The 21,685-nt window shown below is 41.9% G+C and overlaps 3 protein-coding genes and 1 long non-coding RNA gene across 13 annotated transcripts; 2 read left to right on the top strand and 2 right to left on the bottom strand.

Annotated features, from left to right (window-relative positions):
• Positions 1 to 268: 268 nt before the first annotated feature.
• On the bottom strand, positions 269 to 3,767 carry rbis (ribosomal biogenesis factor). Its single transcript, XM_077623878.1, has 5 exons — positions 3,607 to 3,767; positions 2,763 to 2,881; positions 2,577 to 2,684; positions 2,411 to 2,503; positions 269 to 887 (listed from the first exon to the last, which is right to left on the bottom strand). Exons 2-4 carry the CDS (start codon positions 2,874 to 2,876, stop codon positions 2,435 to 2,437), a joined length of 291 nt encoding a protein of 96 aa, XP_077480004.1. The 5' UTR covers positions 2,877 to 2,881; positions 3,607 to 3,767; the 3' UTR covers positions 269 to 887; positions 2,411 to 2,434.
• A 1,069-nt stretch (positions 3,768 to 4,836) lies between these two features.
• On the top strand, positions 4,837 to 7,325 carry LOC144091951 (carbonic anhydrase 1-like). Its single transcript, XM_077624666.1, has 7 exons — positions 4,837 to 4,984; positions 5,050 to 5,247; positions 6,017 to 6,135; positions 6,231 to 6,323; positions 6,430 to 6,492; positions 6,564 to 6,719; positions 7,171 to 7,325. The coding sequence occupies exons 1-7, from the start codon at positions 4,951 to 4,953 to the stop codon at positions 7,288 to 7,290; spliced, it is 783 nt and encodes a 260-aa protein (XP_077480792.1). The 5' UTR covers positions 4,837 to 4,950; the 3' UTR covers positions 7,291 to 7,325.
• A 4,475-nt stretch (positions 7,326 to 11,800) lies between these two features.
• Positions 11,801 to 19,426, bottom strand: LOC144091484 (uncharacterized). Of its 10 annotated transcripts, XR_013305721.1 has the most exons (5): positions 17,986 to 18,154; positions 17,133 to 17,270; positions 15,327 to 15,405; positions 15,012 to 15,068; positions 13,984 to 14,380 (listed from the first exon to the last, which is right to left on the bottom strand). It is a non-coding gene; the product is annotated as an uncharacterized LOC144091484 (long non-coding RNA). The 10 variants fall into 10 exon arrangements; XR_013305723.1 differs by lacking the exon at positions 17,986 to 18,154 and adding exons at positions 11,801 to 11,950; positions 18,961 to 19,426 and having other exon boundaries at positions 13,689 to 15,405; XR_013305728.1 differs by lacking the exons at positions 17,133 to 17,270; positions 17,986 to 18,154 and adding exons at positions 11,801 to 11,950; positions 16,490 to 16,578 and having other exon boundaries at positions 13,689 to 15,068.
• Positions 18,743 to 21,609, top strand: rdh12l (retinol dehydrogenase 12, like). Its single transcript, XM_077623842.1, has 6 exons — positions 18,743 to 18,901; positions 19,078 to 19,193; positions 20,070 to 20,225; positions 20,301 to 20,405; positions 20,503 to 20,905; positions 21,417 to 21,609. The coding sequence occupies exons 1-6, from the start codon at positions 18,888 to 18,890 to the stop codon at positions 21,517 to 21,519; spliced, it is 897 nt and encodes a 298-aa protein (XP_077479968.1). The 5' UTR covers positions 18,743 to 18,887; the 3' UTR covers positions 21,520 to 21,609.
• The last annotated feature ends 76 nt before the right edge of the window (positions 21,610 to 21,685 follow it).

Here is a 21,685-nt window from a genome sequence, read left to right as displayed (position 1 = left end):
CTTTAGTGGGACGGTGGGAGGGCCCTTTAGCGCGACCGGTGAGTATGCGCACAGTGGAGTTTGTGCCGACCGAGTGGAAGCCGGTTCGCGTCCCGCAGACGTACTCTTGGTGACTCTCCCCGCCTTCGGCGGGGAGAGCCACCTGCGACATGAGAATAATTACCTTTTACTAAAAAAAACTTTAAAAAATAAAATTTTACATTTAAACATTACATCAAAATTAGTTAAAAGAATTGGCCTAAATAAACAAAAGACACTGGCTATTAGCTAGGATTTCAAATAAGCCACCCAAAAAGTTTTATTGGACAGGACCATGCTGAGTAGGGAGGCGGCTTGCACACTTAGCCAAATTACTCGAGCGCCCTCTTACCGAAAATACTTGGCCGGCCGAACTTTAGTGGGACGGTGGGAGGGCCCTTTAGCGCGACCGGTGAGTATGCGCACAGTGGAGTTTGTGCCGACCGAGTGGAAGCCGGTTCGCGTCCCGCAGACGTACTCTTGGTGACTCTCCCCGCCTTCGGCGGGGAGAGCCACCTGCGACATGAGAATAATTACCTTTTACTAAAAAAACCTTTAAAAATTAAAATTTTACATTGAAACATTACATCAAAATGAGTTAAAATAATTGGACAAAAAAATCAAAAGACACTGGCTATCAGCTAGGTTTTCAAATAAGCCACCCAAACACTTGTATTGGTCCCAAATACATTTGCGTCGTGCTGGCAACAAAACGCAATCGGCAGTCCCAATCATTTTCAACTGGTTACTGGCGATAGACATCCAAACGATGAGGGGGGGGGGGGGGGGGCTTGTCATGTCAGCCTCCGCTCACTGGGGCGCCGGAGACTCCTGGATGGAGGCGCAATCCGGGGTGCGCCGGTACGAGTCTGTCAACAAACAAGGCAAGGCGTTAGGTAACTTGTGGGGAACATTTCCTCCATGCTGTAACTTACATTCAACAAATATCTTGGACGTACACGAGCCTTGTGAGGATGAGCCAGAAGCCAAGATTCATTCATGAAGTATACAATAAAGTCAAAGATGACTATTATTACCACACAATGCATTTTTTAACAAGAAAAAAGCCTTACTATACATGGTCATTTTTTTAAAAGAAAAAAGCCTTACTATACTATGTTTTTTTTTTTTTAAAAAGCCTTACTATACTGTCGTTTTTTTATGAATAAAGCCTTGTTATACATTGTCATGTTTTTACGAAAAAAAGCCTTACTATACTATGTTTTTTTTTTTTAAAGAAAAAAGCCTTACTATACTGTCTTTTTTTTTTTTTTTTTAAGAAAAAAGCCTTACTATACTATGTTGTTTTTTAAAGAAATAAAGCCTTACTATACATGGTCGTTTTTAGGAAAAAATGCTTATTATACTATGTCGTTTTTTAAAGAAAAAAAGCCTTAATATACATGGTCATTTTTTAAAGAAAAAAAGCCTTACTATACTGTCTTTTTTTAAAAGAAAAGAGCCTTACTATTCTATGTCGTTTTTTTTTTTAAAGCCTTACTATACTGTCATTTTTTTAAGAAAAAAAGCCTTACCATACTATGACATTTTTTTTTTTTAAGAAAAAAGCCTTACTATGCTATGTCGTTTTTAATGAATAAAGCCTTGTTATACATTGTGTCATGTTTTTACGAGAAAAAAAAGCCTTACTATACCATGTCATTTTTTAAGAAAAAAAAAGCCTCACTATACTATGTCATTTTTTAATTAGAATAAAAAAAGCCTTACTATACTATGTCGTTTTTTTAAGAAGAAAAAAAGCCCTACTATACACTGTCGTTTTTTTTTTTTTTAAGAAAAAAGCCTTACTATACTATGTACTGTTTTTTTAAGAAATAAAGCCTTACTATACATGGTTGTTTTTTAAGAAAATAACCTTGCTATACTATTTCGTTTTTTTAAGAAAAAAGCCTTAGTATACTATGTCGTTTTTAAAGAAAAAAAGCCTTACTATACTTGGTCATTTTTTAAAGAAAAAAGCCTTACTATACTATGTAGTGCAGCACACTACTTTAATTTGATAGAAAAATTATTCATTGTGATTAAAAAATGCGGTAAAAATTATTAAGCTACATTTTGTAGTCTACATTTTGATATTTGTCTACATTTTGATATTTGATGTTTTCTCAGAACTGACTACAATGTCAACATTGTTCATTTCTTTGATTCGGACAATGATTACACTAACATTTTTTTTTACAATAACGGAGTAATTGTAATATTTATTTAATTTTAACAGTAATTTTATTGTATTTTACCTATGAAGTAAAAAAAAACTGATCTATTTTAACCCCTATTTTAAAACAACAGTTTTGGTGTTTGCGTCCTGATTTTTGGAATTTACTTAAGATGATAAATTAGATAAAGGTGGGAATAAATTGGGTAAACTCACTCGTCCACGAAGAATCCAAATCCTTCAGAGTTGAGAAAAAAGCCGAGCCGCGTCGTCAACATTCACCGCCTCCTTTTGCGGCTCTTTGACGATCTAAAAAGATGCAAAAAATGACTTTGAGTGACTATGTGAGGATTATTAGCACGGCGTGAAAGCGGTCGGCTACCTGTTGCGGTGGTTTCTTGGCTTGTTTGGAAAGGCCACTCACATCCCTCTGGACTTTGGAGAACATCTGGTTCAGGTTCTCCACTTTCTCGTTCTTAACGGCGTTGATCTATGGACACGAGAAAAGAAAATATGGTCAAGCATCTTTATATCGGGACTCTGCAAGGTAGCAGAAAATGGTCATTACGTGTTTAAGCGATGTCCGGATGGGCTTGGCTTTATTTCTGGCCTTCACGTGCTTGTTTGCTGCCACTTGGAAGACATTTGCTTTCTTTTTGCCTTTCTGTTTGTTTTTCCCCATCTTGCCTGTTAACACACACACACATTAAAGACACATTAGACAAAATATTGATTCAAAATAAAGAGGTGAAGAACGAAATGCCACAGGAAAATATATTGGATTTGTCAAGTCTCGATAAGATTGCTTGCAATTAGATTATATATTCATTTATGAAAACATATAAAAGTGGTGCAGCTCGTCGGCCTCACAGTTCTGGGGTCCTGGGTTTAAATCCGGTTTAAAACGGTTCAGAAAATGAGATGAGGGATATAATAGTGGTGAGAATAGCAGGAAGATTGTTTAAGTGTCAGTGTTGTCAGTTCTATTGTGCCTATCGTTGTAAAATCGGATTACTATTTTAATGCAGATCTGCTTCGTTTACTTCCGTCAAGGGCAGATCCACCAGGTGTGCCAATTAAGCAACGGAGTCACACAATAGCGATATACGCCTTGGCAAATTGCAATTTTCAACTGAAATAGTAAAGATTATACAAATAAAAACATGTTGTAGAAGTTATGCGCTGCACAATACGTTGCAGTTGTTTGACAAAGGCATTAGCTTCCTAGATTTAACGTGAACGTCACACGAGACCTCAATAAACATTCGACTACATGCTAAAACTAGCTATTTATATTTGTTTTTTCGTGTTAACAATCCACGACGTGCGTATTTCTTTACATTAGGTTATTTTCATGCCCGATGTAACACTTAACATGTAACAGAATAACATTAATCGTAAAAATTACTTGCCGTAGCATGCGAGGGCCCACGTTCTTCCGCGTTTGTTTTCCTACAAGTCCATTTTTGATGGCGTCATAAAAATGAGACGCTTTGACCCGGGATTTTGACTCTGGTTAGTCTTTTTTTATTTTTTATTTATTTATACATTATCATCTTAGATAGTTGGCGGTCTTTTTTACTTTCTGTGTGACACAAAGAGTTCAACGTTACCTCAAAATATAAATATTAATTTTACCTGGAAAAAAAGTACGTTTGCGTTTTATGAACACACCAGGCAAATACGATTGCTTGTCGTTTATTCTGGTTTTAAATTTTCCCTTTCTTTCTTTTTTTGTAACGCTAATCACTTAAGATGAAATAAAAATACGCGCCTTTGGAACAATAATGTTTAGAAAATTGATTAATGTAAAGTTATACGTCCAGGAAGTGGGAGAGATATAGTTTCCGGTTATAGTTTCACGTTATTTGCGTCTAATTAAAAACTATTTTTTAAAAGATTATATTGCACAAGCAGCACTCGTAATATCCGTCTCCTCTGACGTTTTGTCATATTTTGAACCTTTTCCTTGGATTTTCTGAGATTTATTTCGAGGATGACGTCGACGATAGATTTCCCTGCATTTTGACAGGCCGCCTTTAGGTGGCGCCGCGGCACCGCACTTATTTTATCCTAACGTGCATTTCTTTGCAAACCTATATATTCCGACAATTTCCGCTCCGCGTCAGCCTCCATTGAAGGTCAAGTCTTCGGGACGCGTCATTCTTCCCACTTTTTGACGTCATGTGCATTTGGGCACGCTTCTCGGCGGACACTTTGACGGGCTTGCATTGCTCTCATTTTGGGGGATTTCTCATTCATTTCGCCGTTGATGGGGCGTCGGGCGTCCTAAAGACCAGCCGATGAAAGACGGAATGCGAGTTTGAGCGGAGAGGACGAGGACGCGAGAGTCCCGGATCATGGACGTGTCGGATTCGGTTCGGCTGGCCTCATTGGATTAGATTAGAGAGAGAGAGCTAAAGACAGAGAGAGAGGGGGAGGGAGGGGGGGAGAGAGAGAGAGAGAGAGAGGGAGGGAGGGAGAGAGAGAGAGAGAGAGAGAGAGAGAGAGAGAGAGAGATAGAGAGAGAGAGAGAAAGAGATAGAAAGAGAGAGAGAGAGACAGGTTATCTCAGAAAGAGAGCCAGAGATTGGTCATTCCTCAAGGGGCGGAGGGGGGAGTGTGGTGGTGGTGGTGGTGGGGGGCGTGGTTAGAAATTGTGCGTGTGAGGGGGGGGTGGGGGTCTTCGGCGTGTATTTATATATAAGGCGACACGCAGCTGTCAGGTGTGGAAGGTCGAAAGAAACCATCCGACAATGTCTCACGCGTGGGGGTACGCCGCCAACAATGGTGAGCGCCATCTTGGTCCTCCGTCCTCATCGCGCTCATCCTCCTCCGTTATTTCCATCTTGCAGGTCCGGACAAGTGGTCCGCCAGCTTCCCCATCGCCGACGGTCCGCGCCAGTCGCCCATCGACATCAATCCGGGTTCGGCGGCGCACGACGGGGCGCTGAAGCCGCTCGGCCTCAAGTACGACCCGGGCACCTGCTTGGATATTCTCAATAACGGACACTCCTTCCAGGTCACCTTTCTGGACGACACGGACGCCTCCGGTGAGTCGACTTCTCTTCTCTCTGTCCGTCGTCTGCTTTTGCACGTCGCCATCTTTCAATCGGCTGTCCTCGTTTGACCCATTTGCAGTGGGAGGCTTTGTTTAGTCCAAAATGCAATGGCGCCTTTTGATTGCTTTCTTTATAGCTTCATTTTATTTTCACTTTTAAACCGCAAAAACATTTTCGAGGAGTCAAATAGGTTATAACGTATGGAAAAAACTCCCCTTATTGTACGTATTAGATTCTTATTTTGTTTTTATTATACGAGCACATTTCTAAATGTTATTCTTTGTAAAATGAGACATTTAAACATAATATAAGCAATCAGTTATGTTAAATCTTTTTAAAATGAAGGTCGTTATCATTCCATGGCACAGTTAAAAATATGCCAAGACTATCCTTTCTTATCCAATCCAATCCAAATTATAATAATGCAAATAAAGTAGGTTGCAACGTGAGAATAAATGACTTTTTAAAAGAAATAACCGTCGTACGTATAACCTCAATCAAACGATCCTTTTGAAACGGCAGTTCTTTGTGACATTTCCAAATAGAGTGCGTTGTTTGAAAGCTCTTTTTATCCAGATTACGCTGCAGCCCATTTGCCAATTGAGATTACGGTTACGTAATCTCCCGCCGCCGGCAAATTACGCCGACCTTCCACTGGGTCCCGCGCTTTGCCACGTCGATTCACGCGTCCCGCCGGCTAAATGCGTACGTCTGGTTTACACGCGCGTCAATTTTCCGCCACGTTTTTGCTTCTCACCAGTTTTGACGGGCGGCCCCGTCGCCGGAGTGTACCGTCTCAAGCAGTTCCACTTCCACTGGGGGGCGTCGGACGACAGGGGCTCGGAGCACACGGTGGTCGGGAACAAGTACCCTGCCGAGGTAAACAAAAAAAAAACATTGAACAACAACACAACAACAAGATTTTCATGATCCAAAACATGCCGCTCATCCAATTTTCCGGTTTTTCGTCGCAGCTTCACTTGGTGCACTGGAACACCAAATACGCCGATTTCGGGGAAGCCGCCGGCAAACCCGACGGGCTCGCCGTGGTGGGCGTTTTCCTGCAGGTCGGTATCCGATTCAAAAGCTCTTTTCAATATCCCTTTCCTTATTTTAGCAAGCATCCATCGAGTTCCCCGTTATTGAGTCAAACTCTGTCTTGGTTGTTTTCAGATTGGTAACGAAAATGCGCATCTGCAGAAAGTTCTGGACGCTTTCAGCGCCATCCAGACTAAAGTGAGTAACGGCGGGCGACGGTGGGGCGAGCGCCCGCGTTCCTGACGTCCGTCTGTTTTTTTGCGCCTCAGGGAAAGCAGACCACGTTCAAGAATTTCGACCCCAGCGGTCTCCTGCCCCCCCGACTGGACTACTGGACGTACGAGGGGTCCCTGACCACGCCCCCTCTGCTGGAGAGCGTCACCTGGATCGTCTGCAAAGATCCCATCAGCGTCAGCTCGGCTCAGGTGAGGAGGAAAAGACATGTTGTCTCTTTCTTTAAGGTACACTTCAAAAAAAAAAAAATACAGTGGTACCTCAAGATACGAGCTTAATTGGTTCCGGGACTGAGCTCGTATGTCGATATTTTCGTCACTTGAACCAACGTTTCCCATTGAAATCAACTGAAAAATAAAATTAATTTGTTCCAACCCGGTCGCCGGTCTTTTGGTCGCCAACGACCAAAAGACCGGCGACAAAACAAGGTAAAAGTTGTCAGACGAGTCGTACGGTGTTTGTAAGGTTTTTGGGGGGTTTGTAAGGGGAATCATAATCATTTATAAGGGCAGTTATCGGCAGAGGTTGACAGGTATGCAATCGTCTACATTTTGTGGTATATGTATTATGAATGCTAAGGGTGCAAAAGACTAGCGGCCAACATTTTGATTGACAAGGCCACCATCTTGTCTCCCTCCACAGATGGCCAAATTCCGCAGCCTGCTCTTCTCGGCCGAGGGCGAACCCGAGTGCTGCATGGTGGACAACTATCGCCCCCCGCAGCCGCTCAAGGGTCGCCAAGTGCGCGCCTTCTTCATGTGAAGGCTCGCCGCCGCCGACCTCCCGTCCCTCCCATCCGTCCCTCCGTCTGACATTCTCCACGACGGAATCGCGTCGAGCACTTAACGGGCGGGTCGTTCCGAATCCACTTTGCAATCCTTCCTTTGGTGATTTTATGCAAACGATCGTTTTTAAGTGTGGAACTCTTATTTGAATGAAAGGCGTCCACCGCAAACAAATAGACGTGCAATGAAGAGACGTTCACTGACACTTTGTTCATTCGACAAATGCACTAAAAACTGATTGTCATTTTTTTTTCCTCCCCAAAAAAAAGAGATCAATTGGATGCCTTATTATTCTTCTTTTCTTTTGCAATGATGTTTTGTGAACCCCCCCCCCGTCCACCGTCTTCTTGTTCTTCTATATTTTGACGCTGGCTGTTGGACCTGATGAATAAATCTGATTTAAAAGGACATTTGTCTCTGCACTCTCTTTTTATGAAATGCAATAATAATAATAATACACGAATAAAAGAAAACTTAGTTAATTCTTAGTTATTTGACTTTTAACAGGAGGATTTCCTTTCACTATTTTTTGTAGTTACTGAAAGCTAAGTCACACAAAGTGTTTGACACCTTCAAAAGCTGTGACAACACTTGACCTTTGACCCATCTGATAAAGGAGACGCATTAAACGGGATATTTAGAGCCAAGGTGTAAAGTTATCTTCTCGGTCTGTTGCCACAAGGCCAACACCTACTACTAATCATAATTCCTCTAAATACTCGGGCCATTGACGGCAGTGGACGTCCAAATCCCTTTTGAATGGGTGGGATGAACCCTTCACATTTAAAAATAATAATAATTTTGTCCACAAACTTTTTTTTTCCCCACTGTGCTGCTCCGTATTTTTTTTATATAAATTAATATTCCTTTTGCACGTGTTTTGTTTTGAAGGTGTTGTTGTGACAGCTGGTTGACCTCACTAGAGGCGGTCATGTGACCCCCATTTCTTTTTTTTTTGGGACTATTTTTACCCCGAGAGCTGCGAGCGAGGTCAATTTTCCAAGGTGAAATCAATTCGCTAGCCTGAACTCACACATGTTGACATGGATTTTATTGACAGCCCTGGAGGACATTTTCTTGCATACATTTTTGGGGTCTTTCTTTTTTTTTTTTTTTACTGACATTTGCATTTGGTTATTCATTTTCATACCGCCGATCCTGGTCAGGAACGCGGGGCGCTGGAGCCTATCCCGGCAGACTTTGACGAGGGAAAGGCAGACTGGTCGCCAGGGCTTGTCCGGTTATGAATAGACAATTGTGCTACATATTTGTGCAGTGCACCTGGATGCTATTTACCTAGCTTCCCAAATAATACGACGAAGAAAGGCTATCAGGCATGTCCAAATGTTTGGTGTATTATTATTTTTTTAAATTGGCTGCAATTGAGGGTTTTTATTGGTTGTTTCTGATTAGCGATGCAGATCATAGTTATAACAACATTACATTTAAGGGAAAATAAATATTTGGGTATTGTTTAGGTCAAGGGTGTCAGACTCGGGTTGGTTAACGTCAACTTGATTTAACGTGGGCCGGACCTTTTTTAGATATAATATTTAGATTTTTTTTAAATAAATGGATTGAAAGAACTGGATGAAAATCCCTGAATATTCAGTTTTTTATAGATCAAAAACAATGTTTATTTGAACTTTTTTTATATATTTTTAGATTTTACAAAATGATTTTTGAACTAAAAACACAGTAAAAATGGATTAAAAAATGACAATGATTGTTTTAAAAGGGGGAAAATCAGGAAAATTAAATATACATCTATACTCTTCATTTGAATTTGATCCTAAAACAGAAAGTCGCCACTCATCATTTACTTTCCTGGGCCACACAAAAGGATGCGGCGGGCCGGATTTGGCCCCCGGGGCCGCCACTTTGACACCTGTGGTTTAGGTCTTTAGTCTCGGTCTAGCTACTACACTAGCTACATGCTAAGCTAAAATCCAGGTTGTCTCTCCCCCCACCTGCTGCAGCTCTATAAAAGGAAGAAAGAGTCCTTTCAGTAGCGCTAGCATTGTTAGCTTTTTTTGTGTAGCGCCGCCACTAATGAGGACGAACAATCCAGGCCATTGACGGCCACTTGATTAGCTTCGACTGAGCGCGTCCGAGAGTGGGTCAGATTTTCCCCGCCATGCTCGCCGGTCTGGACAGATTGCGTTACATACGGGAGTAGAGTTTCCTGTTCACACACACACGCACGTACGCGCACGTACAGGTCAGAGGTCGCCACGCTCACGTTACCGCCATGCGATGCTTCGCTAGCGTTGACCGCACGAATGGCGCAAATGTATCGGGACGGCTATTTGGAGTCAAATAGGAAATGCCTGTCGCTAGCGATGCCTTTTTTTGTGTAGAATTGTTTGGGAGAGACAACGACAGGAAGTAAAACATGTTTTGACTGTGGTATTTTGGACAATTTGTCCCTTTTGTATAATCTGAAAATCACGGAGCATTTTTTGGGGCTATCTGTCATCTGCGTCTGCCGTCGGTGGGGGCCACCACCGCTTTATCCTTTCATCGTCCACATCCTATTTTGGATTCTTTCTACAATCGTGGACGCCATCTTGTCTTGACGTGGACGTTTGCCGACCAGGAATTTCCCGTCCTACGTCGGGGCGCCGTTTTTGGCCCTCGGGACTTCGTGATTTCTTCCGTTTTTACGCTGGTATCTTTCCTAACGTTGCAGGTCAAAAGGGAATTGCCGTCAATGGCGGCCCATCGCTTACTATAGATCACAGGTGTCAACGTGGCGGCCCGGGGGCCAAATCTGGCCCATTGCATCATTTTGTGTGGCCCGGGAAAGTAAATGATGAGTGCCGACTTTCTGTTTTAGGATCAAATTCAAATGAAGAGTATAGATGTATATTAAATTTCCTGATTTTCCCCCTTTTAAATCAATCATTGTCATTTTTTAATCCATTTTTTTCTGTGTTTTTAGTTCAAAAATAATGTTGTAAAATCTAAAAATATATTTTAAAAAAGCTAAAATAAACATTGTTTTTTCCCCCTTTTAAATCAATCATTGTCGTTTTTTAATCCATTTTTTTTCTTTTGTGTTTTTAGTTCAAAGCGCTTTTTGTAAGATCTAAAAATAAATATCGATATTTTCCGTTTTCCACTTTAATATTGAACATCATTAAAAATGTATTTTGTTTCCATTTTAAATGAAAAACATGATTAAAAGAAATGTTCCATTACTAAGAAAAAAAATCTCAAATAAACATTGCTTTAGATCTATAAAAACGCACTATTTAGGTGATGACAAGTAGGCTTTTTTGTGTTGTGGTAATGACGACATGGCCTATGTCCGATTCTTATTATTATTATTATTATTATTATTATTTTGATCCAGTTCTTTTAATCCAATTTAAAAAAAAAAAAATCTAAATATATCTAAAAAGGTCCGGCCCACATGAAACCGAGTTGACGTTAATACGGCCCGCGAACCAACCCGAGTTTGACACCCCTGCTATAGATAATATTAATACATAATCTAACCGTATATTGTTGAAATCTTGGCGTTGATCTCCCAATCAAACATTTGGCAGGTTTGAATTGTTTTGGGGAAAGAAAAAAAGCAATTTGAGAGAGTGTAATCTTAAAAAATGGGCCGACCCTCCTCTTTAGTGAGCGTCGTCAACTCATCCTCAATTGCCCTTTTTTTGGGGTGAGGGAGGGGCGGGGCTTACATAATCCGTTACATCAGCAGCCCCCTCGCGTGCCGCCATTTTGCGGCTCACTTCTCACGTTAACACGCAAAATGTTGGCTTCCCATCGTGCAAAAGTGTGATGGATGTTTGTTATTCTCATCGTAAAGCCAAATCAATCATTTTTACCGACGTGTGTTTGGTTGTAAAAATGGATGCTGATTGATTATTGTATTTTTTACAAATGGCTTTGACTCGACTCGCTATATAATTGAAGATAAAAAGGGATAAGGGCAATGAATGAACTGTTTTTAATAAGAAAACATTCCTTAAAAATTAGAGTAATGATTTTAAAAAAGGCGATCAAATATTCAAATGAAAAAGAACATTTCTTAAAGTGACAGACGCGTTGAACGACACCCATTTTCCTCAATAAAATGACATAAAACAGGCCATTTCTCTCCTTACTGTACTTCCTGCCCCCATAACTCAGTCAGGCTGACGCAAATTTGCCGCGGCGGTAAATGGTTGACCGCTTTGGCGTGGAAGAGCGTTTTTAAACACGGCGATAACAGGGTGGGAACACGTTTGAGCATTTGTGACTCAAACTGGTGCTTTTCCAACGAAGGCAAATTCCGCAACCTACTCTCGACGTGACGAGCCCTGCGTTGGATTCCGTTTAAATCAAGTTGACGAGGATCAAAAGGAGTAAACGTTGGGAAACGTCGGATAAATTCAGATGGAATGAAAAGCCCAAAATGGCCCTTTTCAAATACGTGACTTTAAAAAAGAGCCATTTGCCTTTTCCGCTTGCAAAACGTCGACTTGGTGCATTTTAAACACGAGAGGGCTCTAAATTTGGGGGCATTTAAATAATGGATCAAACTAAGGAAAAACATGGAGACATTTCCTACCCGTGGATCAGCTTCAATCTCGTCGTCCAATTCGTCGTGGGTCGCGTCGACGTCCATTTTCTGTCCCCGCCTAGTCACAGAAACATCATCGTGAGTTTTAACTTTTGATTTATTGAATAAATGCTAGTAGTAATAGTTGAAAACAACCACAGTTTATTTGATATGTCTGAGCATGAATTGGGTATAAAAACCCACACATTTACCCTCTTTTATTCCACTTTGGAGTCATTTTTCTGGCACAAGAGCGCACGTGTGCGGGTGTGTCCGTCAACGTTGGCAAAACAAACACTCCAACCTCTGCCATTTTTAGTTTAAACACACATAAGCTAATTACGCTGTCGATTGATATAGAGTGGACTTACACACACACACACACACACACGAGCGCCACAAAGATAGACATCGCGTAAATACGTCGTGTGTGTGTGTGTGTTGTGTGCAGACAACCGCTAAAGTTCAAAGGTGACATTTCCTTTTCGCCAAGTGTGGTCAGATGTGTGAAAAGAGACACACACACACACACTATATTTTACAGTACTCTTAGTCTATGTGTTCATTTTACTCAAGTAAAAATAAGAAAAAAAATGTGTACTAATAAAACTAAAATGCTTTTGAAAATTCCATTTTTTTCTGAACTTTGGCAGATTTTTTATAATCCTCCAAATGAAATTTGTCCACCTTTTTGGCTTTGAACCAATGCCATCAGCCCTCCCAGCCCAAGTGATTTGGACATCAACGGCGGCGAAAGAATTTTTTTGTGGGTCAGCCGCTGCTAGTAGACGGACGGACGGACGCCACGACGCGCTGATGTCCAAACACGAGTTCTCGCTAAATACGGGCGAGCGGCTCCTATTTGCAGTCATAACAAGGCGTGTTGGCGGCTGCTGCGTGAGGATTAGCGGCGCCCGCTTCCTACTAACAAAAAAAAAAACAAAGGTCCCAGTGTGCGCGTATCGATAAGTTCTTTAATCGTCTTTTGTCCAGCCGCTTTGCACCTGAGTCTTAACGCCGGACGGGCCAATTTTGCGGCTCGAGCACAGCGGCGCGCTATCGATGGCGTTCCAAGGTCACCGGTCGGGAAGGGGATCTCATTATCGCTCCTTAAGGCGCCCTTAAGCCTTGGCCGGCCACCGCAAAGGCGCTCCAGTCTGCTTACTAGCAAAACTTTCGGGATATAGTAGATCTTCCAATAGGCCAAATCATTTAAGAAAGTGCAAGAATTTGGTTTCGTGCTGGCCACCAATTCAGGGTGTCCCCCGGCTCTGGCCAAAAGTCAGCTGGGATAGGCTCCAGCACCCCCCGCGACCCTAGTGCGGATGAAGCGGTTCAGAAAATGAGATGAGATGAATTATGATGCCATATTGCTCACCACCAATATCACTGTTTTTAGGGATGCTAATAATTGACACTTTTCAAAGCATACATTTGCTTTGAAAAGTGTCAATTATTGTGGCATCATAATTAATCTCATCTCATTTTCTGAACCGCTTTATCCGCACTAGAGTCGCGGGGGGTGCTGGAGCCTATCCCAGCTAGCTGTCACGTTAATTATGTTGCTAAACACCCAGTGCTAACGTATATTAGCACGCGTTGTTATTTATTTGTGACATAGTTAGTTAGTGTGCTATTGTTATTGTCGTTAGCATGTTATTGTTAGCGCGCTAGCACATATGACTCGGAATATAGTTAATATACTACATTCAATACAGTTTATAAAAGGGACTTGTTGTCTTTCTGAATTATGAACAACCATTTAAACAAATATTGGCCACGGAAAGTAATAACATGCATTATTCGGGAAAGCTTACCATTGTTTATTTTCTGCCTGGGTGTGGACCACTGAAGAATGTTTGGCTACTTTTCCGTTCTCCTGCCCGGTTAAAGTGCGAGCCTGCGGGTGTGGAACAATCTTCTCGGGCAGAATTTCGTCTCTGTTCGCTCAACTTTGGAGTTAAAGCATCATTAACATGGCACCCTTTAAGCATGCTATCGCTAACATGCTAGCATTGGCGCGCTAGCACGTTTGGCTCTCGTCTCGCTAGCATGCTGTCATTAGCCTCATTACAAATGAGTGGGCCTAGCTAGCAGGTGTACACACAGCTCGATGATTATGTTCTCCAAGAGAAAACAGTGTTTTATTTCATTTATAGGTTACTGTTGTTTCTTGTTTCTGTATTTATTTCCTGGAGTTTTTACAGAATGCTCTGCAAAAATAAATGCCTGTTTGGAAAAGAAGCAGTTTAGTTGTGTGCTTTTTGAAACATTGGACAACACAGTTGGCTTCCATTGTGACAGCCCAGAGGAGGAAAAAAATGCTTCCACGGTTTCCTTGGTGACGTGAAACACCAACAGAATATCAATCCATCTTGCCATTCACTTGCTTCAAAAGACCACCGAGAAGCGGCCCCTCAATTGGGCCTTTTCTTCCCGGAGACACGCTGGCACCCCGCTGCCTCTTTTTTCTTCCCTTCCACATCTCTGATCTTAGACGGTGTGTCGCCTAGCAACAGGGAGCAAAAAGATGAGTCTATTCATAGAGCGCCCCTGGCTCGGTACATGAGTGCATTTAATTTTAATCTTATTACAGGACGCAGGGAAATCCAAATTACATTTGTACATTTTCGGGGAAGTACCATGAGTGGCCACAACATGGCAGGGCAGCACTGAGCACTAGAGCAGGCTATTTAACAACAAAAAGAAGTGTATGCTATTTCTACTGATGACATATTTAGGCTGTCAACGGAGGCCATTGTACGTTAGTTATGTTAAGTTAGGAAGCCATTTTATTGAATCAAAATGGTGTTAAACAATTTAACGCATTGACTTCCATTGACAGCAATAGATGTCCAATCCATTTAAGTCAAACCTTCATAAAACAATAATATCTCAAACCAACTGTTTCCATTGAATCGAATGGGGAAAAAATGCAAAAATGTCATTAGTATAAAACAAAACAATACAAACAAAAACATTAGCAATCTACCAGCAAATAATACAATTTCAAGTACTTGTATTGCGTAAAAAAGTGAGCCGAATCTGCTCAGGAATGTTTTTGTTGGTGTGTAAAACAATTGCAAAGAAATTGCATGCAGATGTTTTGACGCTGAAAGTCCATCTGTTTGAAGCATTACCCTCAAGAACTCCAGCGTCCGTTCATCAACGTCGTCCTCTCCTTCACCTTAAATGCACTTTTTGCAGACAAAGACGTGTAAACGCGATTGTGTATACAGGAAAGTCACCAACAAATAAGTATATTGTACAGGATGTGTGAGTTACACTTGAACTAGCTATTCAAGTTTAATCTTCCTTTTTATTGACATTAAGAAATGACCGTACATGCCTCTGAGAGCGTCCATTGTATAAGACAAACTAAAAAAAAGTGGCACAAAGGCTAGCATACAAATTCCAGTTATTGTATTGTAACATGTATATACCTTCTTACCTACCTAGATGGTATCTCCTGGATGGACACTACAGTGGAGTGTGAGGTGAGTAACCATGTGGGAGGCGGGTGGAGCTTCAATTCTTGGTTGGCAAAGGTCAAAAAAATGACACAAAGAAGGTTTGAGTCATGAAATTGTCCATAAGAATACTCCCTCACTATACGAGGACCTTGTTGTAGTATTAAAGTAAAAAATAGGCTTAAATTTGGTAGTGATTTCAGCAACAACAACAAAAAATATACATGGTTGTTAAAAAACAACAACCTTACAAGACATGATCATTTTTTTGAAGGCCTTACTAAACAATTTAAATGCCTTACTTACTATAAAGGGTCATTTTTTAAAGAAAAAATGCCTTACCATACATGGTCTTTGTGTTTTTTAATGCCTAACTATACATAGCCTTCTTTAAAAAATGGCTTACTATACATGGTCTTTTTTTAAAGGTCTTACTGCTGTTTTTTTCAGCCTTACTATACATGGTCATTTTTTTAAAGGCCTTACTAAACATTTTAAATGCCTTACTTACTATACAGGGTCATTTTTTAAAGAAAAAACGCCTTACTATACATGGTCTTTTTTTTTTTAATGCCTAACTATACTTAGCCTTTTTTTTAATGGCTTACTATACATGGTCTTTTTTAAAAGCCATTTTAAGGACAATAAAAAACACCTTTTTGCACAACCTATCTTGGGCCAAGTGGGTTTTCATATTCTCATAAATACTAACATGGATATGCATGCATGTAGGGGGGAAATATTCCTCAGAAGACCCTTTTGAACGTTCTAGTTTCCTGGGAAAGTGTTCAAAAGTTGTCTTGGGTGCGTGCGTACACATGGGGCCTTATTATGTGAGCTCCAAAGATTGTTATCACAAGGCCATTAGTGTGTATGATGGATGTGTGTGTATGTGTGTGTGTGTGTGTTGTGTGTGCGCGCCCCCATACAGTACACAAAGGAGGCGCCCAGAAGTTAGCGTAGCATGAAAGGTAGTGAGGTCTGATGATAAGCAACATGTTTATCGTGACAGGATTTTTTTTGTCATGTAAATAAAGTCGTCGCTTGGGAAGATTAACTTTTGAACCCTGTTCATGTGACACTTGTGTCACGGTGGGTGGGTTTTTTTTAACGTCAATTTCCTTTTCTACCACAACTTATAATCTTACCTGGGCTGGCAGTCGATCAGTTGACTGGCTGCGTGTGCGGTCGATTGGTCGCCGGTCTTTTGGTCGCCGTCTTTTGGTCGCCGTCTTTTGGTCGCCGGTCTTTTGGTCGCCGGTCTTTTGGTCGCCCGGACCGCGACAACGGGCGACCAAAAGACCGGCGACCAAAAGACCGACGACCAAAAGACCGGCGACAAAACAAGGTAAAACAACACGGTCTACGCATGAATAAAAGCCAACAATGGCCATGAGCACTTTCACTGAGCCCACGTGTGAATGTAGATGAGTTTGTAAATACATGCGCTGTCCCTTTAAGAAGCGACGTCAGTCAGTCGATCTTAACAAGTTCTCCAACAAAAAACAATAAAAGTCCCGGAAATTTGGAGCTTTTCTTTAGCCTAACAATTAATAGGGCATTAAGTATGACTAAATTGTCATTTGCAGTTTGTATTTAGGGAATTTGAGCAACGATTTAAATGGTAATTATCAATAACCTTCCGGGCGACCAAAAGATTGGCGACCAAAAGACCGGCGACCAATCGACCGTGTACCGACTGGCTGTACTGAGCGTTCTGTAAAAAGATTTCAAAGCGCACTTGGTTTGTTTTCGCTTGACTTCCTTTTAAGATAGACAAAATAAGCCGACCTGCGTCCGACGGCGTTGCGATGGCGGCGGACGATTGTTCTGGCCGTTTATTCAAGGCATCCTCCCTCCTGCCGCCCCATTGTCTGCCAGAGGTCAAATCAAGTCTGATGCCTTCTCCAGGTGACGCGGACATCCTTCCTAAAGACGGAAAACACTTTTTAGACATTGATTTTCCATAAAACGTGACCGTCATGTGTTGTATTTCACGTTTGTGTTTCAGCCGCTTACGAAACACTTCGCACTTGTTTAAAGAATCATCTTAACCCTTTGTAGGGCAGGTGACCCCTTTTTGGGGTCATTAAAAAAGACTCAAAGACACGTAGTCAGGCCAGGACTCACGTGGAACTACAATATTTGTATTATATACACATCATTTATACAACATTGAAATGAAAAGGAGAAAAAAAAAAGAAATACACTTTAGTCATGGCCTCCATGAAGACCCTACAAATAACAATCATCGTTTTTTTAAATTCTTATAAAATTAAGAATGAATAAAAAACATGAAATGAGTAAAAATTCCTTTTTCATTCATTCACACCTCCCAGCCAAGGTGGATTGGACATCTAGTGCCGTATATGGAAGCCACTGAGCTCAATGAGGGTCCCATAAAGGCAAATAATCATTTCACAAGGCCCAACTTGCTTTTCCCACACACCCATTCACTCCTTTTCTGACCGATGAAGCAAAAAAAGGGGAAGTGAATCTTTGCTGACGCGCCATCAGCTGCCGAGTTTCCTCTTTTAGTCACCTTGAGTGGTCAAAATCTACTCGGAGGTCATTTTTAGTCCCAACATATAAAAATAGGCAACACTAATATATAGACAATCCTCCTTAAAAGTGTGGAGCATACCTTTAATTCTTACTTCCATTCTTCTGCTGACAGCAGAATGAGAAACACCCCAGTTTAAAACAGGATAAAGTTAAAAATACATTAAAACAAAAGAATCAGCCTCTATCTAACATTTGGTTAAAAAGGGGGCAAAAACCAGTCAGTTGTTAGCTTTTGCTGCCACCTGCTGGACAACTCTATGAATGCAACAGACGGAATTAAAAATATTTATTAGACGTTTACAATCGGTCGATAACAGGTATCGACCGAATGTAAACGTCTAATAAATATTTTTAATTCCGTCTCAATAGCTAAATGTTTTTTTTAACTGTATTTTATTATTCTAAGGGGATTTATTTTGCTGTCACCTCTTTTTAATCTAACCTTAACACGTTAATTCAATTAAAACATATCACTGCGTTTCTAAATAACACGTTAAGTTTGATATTTTCAAACGTTAAACGTTTATTTCAAATCAACTCTTTAAACTATAAACAAACATGGGCGGAAGTAGAAAATGACAACCAATGGCCTTCGTCCACTGGTCAAATGCGAGTCTGTCATTTCCGGCAAGAAACTTTCGTAAATATATGTATATTTGAAATGAGTTATTATTGCAGTTAGGTTAGTTAACAATTGTTGGGTTCACACGACTATAGAATTCAAACGTGTTTAAAATACTTTAAATTGTTCGCCTCATCTCCAAATCAAAGCCGTGTGAGACCACATGCCCCCGTCCAACCAATCCCCGTCAAACACGGGCGTTAAACCGTAGCTAATTGGCTCAAATCTGGGTCGTTCAATTTCGCCACCACTTTTCTGCCTCGCGGGTTTTGACATTTAAACCCAAAGAAGACGCCCTTGCAAGTTTAGGGGCGTCAACCAACTCTTACTCAATTGACCATCGCCGTCAATAAGGAAGTATGCAGACCTTAAGGTGGGTGAGACTTAAGTTATTAACTTTATACCGAAAAAAAAGGGTCATTTCTAACTTACTTGTTGTCTCATTCCGGGCGATGGGAATGGGACGGCATGATCGGAGAAGTTTTCTTGAAAATCACGTCATGTCTTTTTTCCTGTCGAGTCACTTTTGGTTGCTCAACGGTTTGACAGGAACCTGTTCCGCGGGGCTTGGGTCAGCGAGGCCCGGTTGGAAGGCAAGACGGTGCTCATCACCGGAGCCAACACCGGCATCGGCAAGGAGGCGGCGGCCGATCTGGCCACCAGAGGTCGGTGGAAAAGCGCAAAATCCAAGCGCCCCATATTTTTGCACAGTCATGCATGCCCTCGTTTGCCACTTCGCCTAGTCAAAACAAAACAAAACAGATTGTTATCGTCATTCTGCCTAGTCACGCCCTCACATGATCTCATTGGATGAACTAGCGTTGTTCTAACAAAGTTATTTTTAATTATACATTGACTACACAAACTTGTAAAAATCAAAATAGGTTCCGCCTATTTTGGGTCCAACTTTCACAACAGCTTCCAAACTGACGTCACTAAACTATTCAGTTGCACAATAATGTTCAATATTCCATTTTGTCAGCAGAGGGCGCCCTTTATTCTTTAGATCAGGGGTGTCAAAACTCGGGGTGGTTTGCGGGCCGCATTAACGTCAACTTGATTTCACGTGGGCGGGACCATTTTAGATGTAATATTTAGATTTTTTTTTTTTATAAATGGATTTTAAAAAACTGGATGAAAAGCCCTGAATATTCAGTTTTTTTATAGATATAAAACAATGTTTATTTTAGCTTTTTTTAAATATGTTTAGATTTTACAAAATGATTTTTGAACCAAAAACACAGAAAAAATGGATTTAAAAAATGACAATTATTGATTTAAAAGGGGGAAAATCAGTAAATGTAATATACATCTATACTCTTCATTTGAATTTGATCCTAAAACAGAAAGTCGGCACTCATCATTGACTTTCTCGGGCCGCACAAAATGAGGCGGCGGGCCAGATTTGGCCCCCGGGCCGCCACTTTGACACCTGTGCTTTAGATACAATTGTTCATGCCGGGTTTTGCATTGCATTCAATTGAATGGAAACCAGGCAAAAGTAGAAAGACGACAGTCCAATAACTGGAGCGTTTGCGCAGGCGCACGCGTGATCATGGCGTGCAGAGACCTTTCCAAAGCGGAGGCGGCGGTCAAGGAGGTGAAGGATCGCTCCCTCAACGAAGACGTGGTGTGCATGAAACTGGACCTGGCCGACACCACGTCCATCCGAGAGTTTGCGCGGGCCGTCAACGAAGGTCGGCCGATGGCGTCCCCGCGCAAAAAAACAACTCTAACAACCCCCTTCTAATTGTCTCGCTGTCCCGTTGCAGGCGAGGCCAAACTCAACATCCTGATCAACAACGCGGGCGTGATGGTGTGCCCGTACGGCAAAACGGCGGACGGGTTCGAGATGCAAATCGGCGTCAATCACTTTGGTAAAAAGCGTGAACTTCATTTTGGCATTTGTGCGTCCGCCGCCAGCCAGCCGGGTCAAAGCCTAAGTTCTCGTGTCGTCCATACTTGTGATTTAAGGTCACTTCCTGTTGACCTTCCTGCTGCTGGACCTGCTGAAGCGCTCCGGGCCTTCGCGCGTGGTGACCGTGTCGTCCATGGCCCACCTTTTCGGCTCCATCAACTTGGACGACATCAACAGCGAGCGCTCCTACGACAAGAGGGGGGCGTACGCGCAGAGCAAACTAGCCAACGTGCTGTTCACGCGCTCGCTAGCCCGCCGGCTGCAGGGCACGGGGGTGACGGCGTACAGCCTGCACCCGGGCGTGGTCCAGACCGACTTGTGGCGACACCTGGACGGCATTCAGAGCTTCTTCATGAGGCTGGCGGCGCCCTTCACCAAGACGTCGGAGCAGGGCGCCCAAACCACCGTCTACTGCGCCGTGGAGCCCTCCTTGGCCGACGAAAGCGGCGGGTACTACAGGTGAGCGCGCTCGGCGGCTAACGTGCTAGCATCAGGGGTCGGGAACCTTTTTGACGAAGAAAGCCACAAACAATTCATATTTTGTGAGCCATACTACGAATTTAAAAGTCAAAATACATACATGTAAACGAGTGCCTTTTCATTTTTTTTGCAATTTCACCACTTTTAAAGTGGAAAAAAAAAGAATATTTTTAAAAATATTCTTATGCTGTTGCTAATCAATGAGAGGATGCATTCCATAAGCGTCTACTGCAAAAAAAAATGAAGATTAAAGCAGTTCTAAATGTAATATCTCAGTTCTGTCAACAGCGATTTCCATATTTTAGCTCACAGGTTAGCAAAGAGCCACTTGTGGCTCCCGAGCCATAGGTTCCCTGCCCCTGTGCTAGCTGGTGACTTAAAAATGATGAACGTACTAGCTAGCGCAGCACTTCTTTTCATTGTCTGACATTCCCACCCACTTTGTACCTTTTTACGGCTATTGCTAACATTTATTATTATTATTTTTTAGCGACTGCGCGGCCGCCAACTGCTCGGCGGCGGGAAAGGACGACAAACTGGCGGAGAAATTGTGGGAGCTCAGCTGCAAAAGTCTTAACATCATGTGGGATTGAGATACCCACTTTTAAAATGGCTGCCCATTTGTTACATGCGTGTCTACTCGGTGTTTGTACTAATAAAGCTTTTCAAGACAGAAAAGAAAAGGGTAGAGTTGATTCTTTTAGGTAGAATGGCGGAACCCTTTCATTTTCTATCTGGCTGGCGGAAACTCACCTAGAG

This window comes from Stigmatopora argus, chromosome 17 (genome assembly GCF_051989625.1).
Source record: "Stigmatopora argus isolate UIUO_Sarg chromosome 17, RoL_Sarg_1.0, whole genome shotgun sequence".
Taxonomy (NCBI): Eukaryota; Metazoa; Chordata; class Actinopteri; order Syngnathiformes; family Syngnathidae; genus Stigmatopora; species Stigmatopora argus.
The sequence above is the reverse complement of the archived record's forward strand: the minus strand, read 5'-3'. Positions and strand labels throughout refer to the sequence as shown.